The sequence below is a fragment of the Geotrypetes seraphini genome, chromosome 6 (assembly GCF_902459505.1).
Source record: "Geotrypetes seraphini chromosome 6, aGeoSer1.1, whole genome shotgun sequence".
In the NCBI taxonomy this organism is placed as follows: domain Eukaryota; kingdom Metazoa; phylum Chordata; class Amphibia; order Gymnophiona; family Dermophiidae; genus Geotrypetes; species Geotrypetes seraphini.
The window spans coordinates 24,524,583-24,538,075 of record NC_047089.1 but is presented as its reverse complement, the minus strand read 5'-3'; the positions used below and the strand labels follow the sequence as shown (position 1 = coordinate 24,538,075).

At 43.1% G+C, this 13,493-nt stretch overlaps 1 protein-coding gene across 1 annotated transcript in view; it reads right to left on the bottom strand.

The window, feature by feature from the left end:
• TYR (tyrosinase) overlaps positions 1-11,999 on the bottom strand; it is a 58,901-nt gene extending 46,902 nt beyond the window's left edge. The window contains exon 1 of the mRNA XM_033949937.1: positions 11,181-11,999. Within this exon, the coding sequence (XP_033805828.1) occupies positions 11,181-11,999 (819 nt within the window). The remainder of the gene's footprint in view (positions 1-11,180) is intronic.
• Between the last annotated feature and the right edge of the window lie 1,494 nt (positions 12,000-13,493).

The following is a 13,493-nucleotide window of genomic DNA, read 5'->3' as shown; positions in this document are numbered from 1 at the left end:
GCCAAGGTGGTGCTTAATATTCTCAGACAATGTATTAAGGAAAAATAATTCACATCTCAGTCAATATTCCTCTTCTAATGAATACTGACTCTGCTCGTTTATACTAATTAGACAATACTGTCATATAAATATTGCCTGTGCATACATTCCTCCCTTATTAATGTCATCTCATAGTTGTAAACAACCTGAAGCCAAAATGACTTCATGAAGAGATCTTGTTTTTAAAAGTAAGTACTCTAAATATACAAGATATATACATGGACATTAAGTTTCCTCTAAGCTGAGTAGGAGTGTGGCGCAGTGGTTAAAGCTACTGCCTCAGCACCCTTAGGTTGTGGGTTTAAAACCACTCTGCTCCTTGTGACCCTGGGCATGTCACTTAATCCCCCCATTGCCCCAGGTACATTAGATAGATTAGGAGCCTGCCAGGACAGACAAGGGAAAATGCCTACCTGAATAAATTCATGTAAACCATTCTGAGCTCCCTTGAGAGAATGGTATAGAAAGTTGAATAAATAAATAAATATAGTCCTGCCAGTGGAGGGCGCTGTTTCACTATTGCATTTTCTATAGTGGGAGACAGGCAAGTTCTGCAGGACTCCTTCTCCTATACTCCAAGCTCCTGATTCCTGCCCTGCTGTGCCTTATGCCTGGGACATCCTGCCTGACTCAGTGCGTTGGGCCCCATCTCTCATGGTGTTCAAAAAAAAGTCTTGGGCATCATCATTGATTCCACATTGTCCTTCAATGACCACCTCCAATCCTTGGTAAAAAAAATGCTTTTTCAGCCTTCGTATGCTGAGGAAAGTTAGATCCTGCTTCCATCAAAAACATTTTGTCCAATCCATCATCCTCTCCAGATTGGACTATTGCAACTCTATCTACTTAAGCCTAACTAAGAAAAACCTCCACAGATTCCAACTGATTCAGAATGCCGCGGCCAAGCTCATCTTCGCTAAAAGTAAATTTGACCATGTCTCCCCGCTCCTGGCCAAGCTCCACTGGCTTCCGATAATCGCCAGGGTCCACTATAAATGCGCCTGTTTAACTTTCAAAATCCTATATAGTATCCTCCCTCCTTTTATCCCTCTTTCTTGGAATTCCTCAAACCCTAATACCACCAGATCCTCCCACAAATTAAAACTATCCTTCCCCTCGCTAAAAAGCATTTCCCACACAGGAAAGCTAGGGACCTCCCTCCACTTCAAAATCACTCAGCTCTGGAACAACCCTCCCCTCTTTGGAACTTGAGCTCTCTTCAAGTTTTCCGCAAACATCTGAAAACCTGGCTTTTCACAAAAAATGTAAGTCTCCCTCCAACTTAGGAATCCAGGAAACTCTTATATCTTGGCATCCCAAGTCCTCCAAATTTTCTTCACACTTCTACCTCTAACCCTCTGTTGTAGTTCCTTCCTATTTCTCCTACTGTAAACCGCGTCGAGCTCTACGAACGTGGAGATGATGCGGTATACAAACCTAAGGATTAGGTTAGATTAGATTATTAGTAACCAGGTCTAATTGCTTAAAATAAGACCCGTGTTAAAATAGCATGAGTTAGTGGCTAAATAACACATCTTAACAGTAACCCAGATTGATAACTGCACCTTATTTGATAGAATCACTCGTTAATGTGTTTATATAGATAGATGCAGTAGAGAGAGAGATATGAAGCGAGAGAGAGAGATTATTACTTTAGGCTTTAAAGATTTCTCTTTCTTGGTAGCATATTAGTTAAGTGATTTTTTTTTAGGTGCATACATTTGAGTCTGCATGCATACATTCTATTTGTGTGCAAATAAAACTGATTTTATACACATACCAGAATTAAATAAATATGGAATGAAGATATAAACAAGTCAAAAGGAAACAAACTCTAATTGGATGGCAGGGGTAGAGCCTTGCATCGATTGTGAAATTTAGTGTCTCACCCCGCTACTGTTTTGGCGCCCAGGCTGGGATTACTGAAGCATAGCGCTCTTCCTAATGAAACTTTGGACTTTTCAGGCCATTCTCCAAAGGATTCAATGATCATAAAATGTATTCTTTCCCTCCTTTACACACATGCAAATAAGGAAGACATAAACCTACTTCAAATTCCATTCTCTCGCCCGTACTTGGAGTTGAATATTTGAAACATTAAATGAAAAGTATTTGGAGCCCCTTCAATTTTTTTCTTCACAACGTGTAATGTCACACTGAGATTTGTTCTTAATATTTTTCTGATTCTGAAATGCAACACTTTCTTTTCTTTTCCCAGAAATGAAATGTGGATATTGACATTTTTAAAAATTAACAAGCGAGGGTCATTTCATAAATAATGCACACTATTTTTTATTTATTTTTTTATAATTCTTTATTCATTTTGACATAAACAACAAGTGTACAATGAAATAACAAACAATTTGAAATAGCATCACTTGACATTCTATAATAATATATACCAAGAAAGTTAAAACCCCTACCCCCCACCCGACTTCATCAATAACCAAAATACACCCTATGAATATATCATCTTATTTTTTGATCACATATACAATTAGTAAATCATCCATATACCCATCCCCCACCCAAAACCACAAGTAAATCATAATTGGGAAAAATGTAAATTATTCATTATAATACTTTAAAAATGGCCCCCACACATCCTTAAATTTATTATAACAACCTTTTTGAACTGCTAGCGCTCGTTCCAATTTATAAACTTGATATACTGAGTTCCACCAGAAACAATAGTTCAATCTTTTATAGTCCTTCCAATTGTATGTTATTTGTTGGATGGCAACTCCTGTCAAAATCATTAATAGCTTATTATTATTAGCAGATATTTGACCTTTATATCTCATGGACACACCAAACAAAATTGTATCATAAGACAACCCTACATGATTTTCTAATAAGCTATTTACTTGATCTCATATAGACTGCCAGAATGCCTTAATGAATGGACAGTAAAACAATAAATGATCTAAAGTTCCAGCTCCAAGATGACAATGCCAACATCTATTAGACTTAGAGCAATCCAATTTTTGTAAACGAACAGGGGTCCAGAGTGCTCTATGTAACAGGAAAAATCATGTTTGCCTCATAGACGCAGACATTGTACATTTCATCCTCCAGGACCAAATAATTTACATGTTTGTTTGTTTTTCAACTATTTCTTTACAATCCTTCAATATAGTCTCCCTGCTTTGCAATGACTGAGTCCCAACGTTTGGGAAGCTTCATTATTCCATCCAAGACACCATTTTTGTTCAGAATGGCTTGGGTAATGGTGGAAGAAAGCTCTTCCAGAGGTGTAAAACGATGTCCACGCATAGGTTGTTTCAACTTTGGAAAAAGGTCGAAGTATGGCGGACTCATGTCTGGACTGTAGAGAGCATGAGGTAACCTCTCAGCCGTATTCGCGCAGTTTTTCAATAAGTGGAGAGTTCCATCTTCTCCACGGCCCAAAGAATTTTGACGAGCTCAATCAAAAGTCAAACAAATGATGATTTTTGCTTATGATCATGAAGGCATCATCATTAGAGACAAAGTTCCATGTGAAAGAAGTGTCACTGCAGTGTATTAATGTGATTTTTTGTAAAATAAATTTGCAGAAAAATGCACAAATCCTGACCTCAGTTGCTCTTGGCTGGGCCACTCATTCTTCACGACAATGCTCACCCGCACATAGGGAATGTTGTCATTGAAAAAGTATGCGAATATGGCTGGGAGATGTTACCATGCTCCCTACAATCCAGACATGAGTCCACCAGACTTTGACCTTTTCCCAAAGTTGAAACAACCTATGCGTGGACATCATTTTGCATCTCTGGAAGAACTTTTATTCTGCGGGTACCCGAGCCATTCAACAACTGAACATAATCAGTGTCTTGGATGGAATAATGAAGCTTCCCGGACGTTGATACTCAGTCATTGCAAAGCAGGGAGACTATATTGAAGGATTGTAAAGAAATACTTAAAAAAAAAAAAAACATGGAAATTTTTAAAAATAGTGTGCATTATTGGGGAGTGTGTGGCGCAGTGGTTAAAGCTACAGCTTCAGCACCCTGGGGTTGTGGGTTCAAACCCACGCTGTTCCTTGTGACCCTGGGCAAGTCACTTAATCCCCCCATTGCCCCAGGTACATTAGCTAGATTGTGAGCCCGCCAGGACAGACAGGGAAAATGCTTGAGTACCTGAATAAATTCATGTAAACCGTTCTGAACTTCCCTGGGAGAACGGTATAGAAAAATTGAATAAATAAAATAAAAAAAAATAAAAAATATTTATGAAATGACCTTCGTATTAAAAGACATGTAACTAGCAAGAGGAAATACTATCCAGGAACAGATTCATTTTGCAAGATATGTGGCCTCCTTATTTTCACACGTCTTAAAATGTACCCCAACCTTTTCAATGTCACGCTAGTGTTTCTAGCGTTGGTCGCCATGGTAACAGCTCCGACGCTGAAAGAATTCCTATGAGCGTCCGAGCTGCTACTGCCACAGCCGACGCTAAAAACACTTGCATGGCTTTGTAAAGGGGGGGAGTAGAGACTTATAGCAAATCTACCCCCTCCTTTACTGACATGTAGCATGGGTTTTAGCGCCAGCAGTGCCAGTAACTGCTCCGACGCTTATAGAATTATTGTGAGCATCGGAGCAGTTATCGCTGCTTCCGGCGCTAAAACCCACACCATGCGTTAGTAAAGGAGGGGGCTTGTTTCATAATGCAAATTTTAAAACCATATAAAAAAGAAAAGATTCTTCAAATATGTACCAATGCAGAATGTCCTCTAATAAAAAGGTACCATAACTAAAGCGTGCGGGACAAAAGTGCGCCGACAATCACGCACCGACAATCCCGTGCAGGACTTATGTGCACCGCCTTCAAACAGTTAGCGCTCTGAGGGGGGGTGTGGAGTAACCTAACAAGTTTTTGCACTTCCGTTGGGGGTGGGGTGGGGAGGAACCCCCTACTACACTGAAAAGTGACGTTTTCCTTAGCTTTTTGGGTATTCGGCAGTTTTCAGTGTAGTGTGGGGACACCCCCATTCCAATGGAAGCATGAACACTTGTCAGTTTAGGGGGGGGTTCCACCCAAACACCCTCTCAGATCTCTAACAGCAACTGTTTGAAGGCGGCATGCATAAGTCCTGAGTAGCATTGTCGGCGCGTAATTGTTGGCGTGCTTTAGTCCCACACGGTTTGGACATGTAGCTCCTGATTGGTGTAGCCCGACTTTACTACAGGAAGAGGCAGTCGGAGCAGACCGCGAATGAGCGAGTCTGTGATTTGCGAACCACAAATGAGTGAGTCCACGATTCGCAAATTCGCGGGGGAACAGTGTAAATCAAATTTTAAATAAAACTTGGAAACTCGGAACTCTTGGATTGTAGCAGTATGGACACGGGTGTACCCGTCCTTTTCTCCGCCCCTTCTCCGCACCTCTAGTTGTTCACCGCTTGCGAGCAACAACTTCAACCTGCTCCTCGTTACCCTGTCGGCTCTCCCTCCGTCACTTTCTGTGCGTGGCACCTGGAAGTGACGTCAGTGGGTGGGCCGACATGGTTGCGAGGAACATGAATTTGTTGCTCGCAGCAGTGAATGACTAGAAGTACAATGGACGGGAAGGGGTGAGGCGCGAGCATGGCAAGGGGACGATTAGGAAGAGGCAGGGGCATAGAGGAGGAGGTGTGCTGGCGCCCGAGGCAGGACCCCTCCCTTACTATGCCACTACAAAGCCCATTCGATTTCTATGGGTTTTGGTGCATTTGCTGTGGGAGAAGCACTACTACAGCATTGTAAAAGGTAGATGGTAAGCTCTCCAGGGTAGGGAAATACCTAGCATACCTGAAGGAATCTCACATTGAGCTACTACTGAAAAGGTGTAAGCTAAATCATTCATTCAATCAACCAATCAACCAATAATTCCTTAAAACCAAAACAAGAGTGGCTGTGTTTGTACTAGATCCTTAAACAAGGCTAGAGCACAAGACAAAAAATCCAAACTGGATCTAATGGAGAGATTTTTTTAAGGATCTCAAGCGCTCACAGCTAAAAGCCCGATGTATCTTACAAGCTGATAACCATAGGGTGAGCTATCATCGGTCCTTTTAAATTCTCCAACTTACTTTATTATTTATCAAAAACATTCTTTTTGTTCTTTTATTCTTGTTTTAATTCTTTTTTTTAAAAAAAACTTATTATTTATTAATGATTCTGATTTTCAGTTAACAGCCGGTACTCCTATATTCCACTATATAAGTCATAGAGTACTTAGCTTGATGACATGATGACGACGGAAGATCTCCGTTTCGCTCTTACAAATTTTAGAAGAGCTTCATCAGGGAAAGTGCAAACATTAGCCCTATTTATCTCGGCAACAGTTCTAACAAATGAAAGACTCCATGGTACAGAGGCACAACGTGCCCGACTTATCTCTCGCCGTCTTGTGCTCTAGCCTTGTTGAAGGATTTAGCGTGGTTCACAAAAACTTGTGTTTATACTAGGCCAACAATGTATGTCATACCCTGCAAACAAACTGAGTATATTTTTTTTTAAAAAAGACATCTGAGCAAGTAACACATTCTGTTCTTCCACATTCATTTTGTTTTGCTTAAAATTTCAGGATTCCTCGTCTGCTAGCTAAGCTACCTTTGTGATGGATGACTTCTGAGGAAAATGTTGTAAAAACATATCAAAGAACAACAGCCCTTTGTGCAAGCTCATTACAGCTCTTCTGAATGTGAAATCATGTTAAATAGAAGGATTGCATGTTCCCTGAATGCAGAATTAAATAGGCAGCGAAGCATTAAATATAAAGCCAAGTTTTTGATACAGAACGAAGCCTCTTGAGGTGCAGTGCTTGGACTCTCTCTCCTACCTAATAAGAGAAACTCCTTCAAATGCAGTTAACAGCATTCAAATATATTTTAATTGAACTGTTGCTATAGATACACAATTGGTGAGAACCTTTAATACACTGGACTATATTTAAATTGCTCTCATTCAAGCATTTCAATATCTGCTATATACAGGTATATATATAGAGAGAAAAACAATTTCTACTTGTTAAAGTTACTGTATATAGAAACTCAGGGTGTGGTTTTTAATAAAGTGCATTAAGATTTTGCACATAGTGCATCTTAAAAGCGGAACTCAGCACGAGTTAAGTGCAATGCTGGGCGCTAAGGACCAGATTCTATAAAGGACGCATACATTAGACGCTGCAAGGTACTGTAATCGCAGATGCCTAACTAAAATCCGCGCGCAACCCAAATTGTTTTAATTAGCTTAAATGGCTAATTTAAAAAAAAAAAAAAAAAAAAATCGAATTAAGGAGTTCCAAAGCGCCCTATAACACCTAACGTTGCCTACCTGAAAAATAGGCGTGAAAAGGGGGCAGAGAATAGGTGTGGTTGGCTTAGGCATCGCTAAGCATCTGAGTTAGGCGCTGGTAAATTAAGCCAAGTTAAACCTGGCCTAATGTTCTAGCGCCAACCTCTAGGATGCCCAAGGCCGGATTTTCCTATAGGCTAACTAGGCTTCAGCCTAGGGCCTCAAGATCAAGAGGGGCCTACATTCAAATTGTTAGCAAAATTAAAATTACACTATTCTAAAAACAGTGAACACTAAAACACTGAACCGAAAATAAGGAGAAATTCTACGCTTCGGGATCGGAACCGGCTCCGGCCACAACGGGGCGCCTACTTGGCTTCTCCCTTTCTTTTTCTCACCCTGGGAGGAGGATCGGGGAGGGAAAGACATCAGTCCGGAAACAGCTGGGCAAAGCCCAGCCCCGCGGGGAGAGAGGCAAAACGTGGATCCGTCAGGACAGGGCGGCCCAGACTGGCATCGGGGGGGGAGGGGGGTGTTTCAGTGGAAGGGGGATGGGAGGCAGGCAGGCTGGCATCGGAGGGGGGTGGGGGGTTTAATGGAAGGCAGGCAGGCAGGATGGCATGGGGGGTGTTCAATGGAAGGGGGATGGGAGGAAGGACGCAATGGGGGCACTATGGACATAGGAAGGGGCAATGTTGTGTGTTATGTTTGATTAGTTATTGTTACAAGTACTATATATGGTGCTGAGAATAAATGTCCAAATAAGTGTTCTCGACTTTTTTTTATTTATTATCCGTGTCACATTTTTTATAAAGGTTAGTACCAATAACAACATGTTTCATTTAACATATTGATATATATCACAGTAATGATGTATTTTATTATCTCTCATGTAATTTACAAACTTAAAAATGGGAGGTGAAAGGGCCTCATAAGTGGAATAGCCTAGGGCCTCTTTTCATCTAAATCCAGCCCTGAGGATGCCTAGCAAGGTCTAAGCATGACTAGGCACCACTAGGCGGGATTCTACAAAGGATGCCTAGTGGTTGATTGACAACCACACAAGGCGGTGCCTACAAAGTAGGTGTGCTTAGGTGCCCTTTATAAAACCAGGCTCTAATTTTTGGGAGAGTGCTAAGCATGTCCGCTGGAATTGATGCATGGACATCTACATTAACAGGTCTAATGCCTGGCAACTAAAATTCAATGCAAAGAAATGCAGAGTAATGCATTTGGGGATTAATAATAGGAAGGAACCGTATATGCTGGGAGGAGAGAAGCTGATATGCACGGACGGGGAGAGGGACCTTGGGGTGATAGTGTCCGAAGATCTAAAGGCGAAAAAACAGTGTGACAAGGCAGTGGCTGCTGCCAGGAGGATCCTGGGCTGTATAAAGAGAGGCGTAGTTAGTAGAAGGAAGAAGGTGTTGATGCCCCTGTACAGGTCATTGGTGAGGCCCCACTTGGAGTATTGTGTTCAGTTTTGGAGACCATATCTGGCGAAAGACGTAAGAAGACTTGAGGCGGTCCAGAAGAGGGCGACGAAAATGATAGGAGGCTTGCGCCAGAAGACGTATGAGGAGAGACTGGAAGCCCTGAATATGTATACCCTAGAGGAAAGGAGGGACAGGGGAGATATGATTCAGACGTTCAAATACTTAAAGGGTATTAACGTAGAACAAAATCTTTTCCAGAGAAAGGAAAATGGTAAAACCAGAGGACATAATTTGAGGTTGAGGGGTGGTAGATTCAGGGGCAATGTTAGGAAATTCTACTTTACGGAGAGGGTGGTGGATGCCTGGAATGCGCTCCCGAGAGAGGTGGTGGAGAGTAAAACTGTGACTGAGTTCAAAGAAGCGTGGGATGAACACAGAAGATTTAGAATCAGAAAATAATATTAAATATTGAACTAAGGCATGTACTGGGCAGACTTGTACGGTCTGTGTCTGTGTATGGCCGTTTGGTGGAGGATGGGCAGGGGAGGGCTTCAATGGCTGGGAGGGTGTAGATGGGCTGGAGTAAGTCTTAACAGAGATTTCGGCAGTTGGAACCCAAGCACAGTACCGGGTAAAGCTTTGGATTCTTGCCCAGAAATAGCTAAGAAGAAAAAAAAAAAAAAAATTTAAATTGAATCAGGTTGGGCAGACTGGATGGACCATTCGGGTCTTTATCTGCCGTCATCTACTATGTTACTATGTTACATAGAACCTGTCACAATTAGGACGGTTGCACTTAGGCCCTGATTCTATAAAGGATGCCTAAAACATAGGTGCCGAGGAATGTAGCACATAGCGCATGTCCGTCTTAAGTTAGACGCCACTTATAAGAATTATGCCTAGCGGCACCTTATGTGGAGTTAGACGCTGGTAGGCTTTCGAACCTTAGGTGCTCCCTATTTATACTTGGGTTGTCTTGGCTTAAATACCAGCGCCTAAGATCACTTTAGGCACCTACGTGCAAAGCATGCCCAAGATCGGCCCCCCTAACCACGCCCACTTTCTGGTAGGCACCTTGGACCTGAAAGTGGTAGGCGCCTACCAACCAATTAAATTTAGTTTAAGCCAATTATGAAGTGCTAATTGCTTGTTATCGCCGCCAATTAAGCTTTTTAAGTAATTAAGTTGGGCGCCTAGATCGGCTAGGTGTGCCAATCCAGGTGCCTAACGTTAGGCATCTTTTATTGAGCCTGGGCCTTAGCGTCTCCTATTGAGGAGATGCTAATTTGAGCCACAGTAATTATAGAAAATTAGGCCTGTTAAGTCCGATGCACTCCTCACCCATTCTTCTCCCATGGCCCACCTAGTCGCCAACCTCTAACTCAATATGCGATAAAGGTCGGATTCTGTAACCAGCGCCAATATCGTTGACCATCTTTAAAAACAGCGGCCAATCATACTTTGGTGCTGGTTTCGGAATCGCGCCTACAGGAACGATAGGTGCCAGAAATGTAGGCCAGGGTTTTCCGAGCCTATATTTCCAGCACCCTATCTTTGCATGAATCAAGCCTATGTAGATGCTTTGGGCTGCCAAACATCACGTCCAGTGTTGGCCACGCCTACTTTGGCGTTCAGCAGCCTAAAGTGCCTAAGTAGGTGGGGGGAGGGGGGTAGTATAGAGAAAAGAATAATAATTTGATATCTCATTTAAATGCAAGGCATTGATTTCAGTTAATAAGAGGAAGAAAGTGGACAAATTATTTTTGGAAGGCACTTAAAAGGCAAGACTGTCCACTAGACAGAAAGGGATACCACAGGCAGAACTTAAATTGCTACACATATTCAGTGCTGCTATTCACTTTGGTAGAAGCAGTGAAAATTTAAATAGTTCAATCAGTGGCCTAGCGAGAGTAGGAGGCGCACGAGACAGTGATGCCCCCCCCCCCCCTCGCACCCTCCTCTCTGCCCTCCCCGCTCCTTCCCTGCCATCCACACCACATGCACGCCCTCCCTTCCCTCCCGAACCTCTTTACATTTTCACCAGGGTGAGCAGGGAAAGCCGGCGTTGGCTTTCCATCTGATGTCACTTCCTGGCCCCGCTACCAGGAAGTGATTTCAGAGGGAAGCCAGACTGGCGCGAGCAATGGGCTGAAGAATCTGCTCACGCTGGCAAAGATTTAAAGAGGGAAAGGAGGATGCGAGCGTGGCAAGGGAGCGAGAGAGGTGCCAATGCCCCCACCAAGACGGCACCTGGGGCGGTCTGCCCCCCTGCCCCCCCTTACCATGCCACTGAGTTCAATCATTGCTATCTGAACATATAACTGGAAAGGTCTTTGAATGCTGACGTGCAAGTCTGCCATTGATAGAGCCACCAATGTTTACCTTTGTGGGTTTTGAATGCATATTTAAAACTAATTCCTACCTGCCATGAAGAGAAGAAGGAAGCCGGACTGAGGAGGTTAGGGACCGACGGGTGCCGGCCTCCCATTAGTTCGTCGATGCAGACTTGACAGTCTTGGGCATCTCGCCAGTCCCAGTACGGAATAGTGAAATTGGCATCGCCCGTCAGTTTTTGGATCTCGTGCTCCCAAAGGAGAAGGAAGAGCCTGTGCCACGGGAGAAAACCCGGGGCTTCGTGAGCAAAATCGATATCTGTCCAAACGTTTACCCCGTCTAAAAAGGTGTCGCGGGATGCATAGTAATGCATCCAGACGAAGAGGTCATATACATTGATATCAGCGAACAAAGGGGAGAGACCATTGCTCATTTGGGCATACGTGCCCGTGGCTATTACATAATCAACGCTGGTAGTATGTTTAGCCAAGCTGAGGTAAGCAAGGAACTGGATTTTCTCGGTGGTGTTCATCCGAAGAAGGTTCTTCCTGATCAATAGTCTCCTTTCTGTACAGTTTAACCCGGAGAAGCCGAACCTGCACTCTGCACAGTTATAGCCCATGAAGTTGGCAGTGCATTGGCAAGTTCGGTTGTAAAAGACTGCAGGCCAGTCTTCTCTGTCATCTATCCCAGAGAAAGGAAACTGGAGCCCACGAGGAGCACTGGAAAGGATTATGTCCTGGCAGGACCCTCTGCCGGACATCTGGCCACAGGGAGATCCGTCCCCTGGCCAGGCAGGACAGCATTCCTTACGAAGTAAAGCATCTTCAGTGATGCAAGCACGGGGGAATTGTCCCCAAACGAGCTGCAGGGTCCCTAGAAAGCAATTCACGATCACAAGGAGCATCTTCCCATGTAGAAGAGTGTAGTGAGGGGTGGATACGCCACTTCTTAATTTCCACCTCGACTATGGCATTCCCTCGAACTATGAAACTTCATTATCACATGTTCTGGCTTCTGCCCAGTTTCATTTCATGCTCTTCCCCCCCCCCCCCCCCAGCTTCAGACATAAAAAGACCATTCTGGCTTTTGCCTTCCTCAGCCCAGTCACATGATTGGGCTAGAGGGAGACTAGTGAATGTGTGTGCAAACCATTCCTTATATTTAATTGGGTAATGTGCTTATTTGATTAGAATGCCAATTGAGGTCAATAACTGCAAACAAGTGTGCAGAATGCATCACTGAACCAACAGTGGTGCAATAAATGCAAAGTGTTTGACTAAAGACTACAGATTATTGCATCCCAAATACCAGAAGTAATGCAAAGAAAATGTTTCATTACTTTCAGCAAATAATTTTCTTAGGGGAAAAAAAAAAAAGGTAATTGTGATGGATGCCAAGATTTCTATATTCCCAGATGTCTCAAGAACGACGCAAACAAGAAGGAAAAGATTCCTAGAACTGAAAGAAAATGTTAAAACACTGGGGGCAAAATTTCAATTGCGTTATCCATGTAAATGTGTGATTGACTTGGATCAAAGTACCTACGGGCGCCTTTTACGAAGGTGCGCTAACGTTTTTAGCACATGCACAAGATTAGCACACGTTAGCCGAAAAACTACCGCCTGCTTCAAAGGAGGCAGTAGCGGCTAGCGCGCGGGGCATTTTAGTGCGCGCTAAGCGCACGCTAAAACCGCTAGCGCACCTTTGTAAAAGGAGCCCTATGGTTTTTATGAACCCTCCCAATTGAAGTTCTTTTTTGGAAGGGAAGGGAGTAATAATGCGGAGTCCCAAATGATCCTAATTTACTGGTCCGCTTTAAAAATGTGGACGAGCTACTAATTTGATTCCCGTTAATTTCTTAAATCTTTTTAATTTTCCCTTCCCAATGGTATGTGAATTGTTTCTCTCCCTAATGTGGACTACGCAAAAGTTTGTATATATTTTATAAAAATTTGAATGACTATTTCTTTTTTCTATATTGTAAAATCGGGAAAACTTTTGTTTGTTCAATAATTTTATTTTTCTTTTCTTTTTATGTTTATTCAATTTTATAACATCACATTGTACAAGAAATAAAAGAATAAAAAGGTAATATAGATATGCTTTCTTAGACCACAAAAAGCTGTTGAGGGGGGTTAAGCATTAACCAATCATGTTGAAGAAAAAAAGTACAGTGGTGCCTCGCATAACGAACGCCTCGCACAGCGAACGCTGCGCACAACGAACTTCATGTCTTGCTTCCTACAACGAACTTCGTTTCACACAACGAAGTCGCCCGAGCTGCATCCTTCCGCGCAGGCACTGCGCTTAACTGCCCTCTCTCCGCCTGGCTCCCTGTGCAGTGGCGGACCGTCGGCTCGCAGGGGCCCGGCGCCTACTGCTGATGCATTGGGGGGGG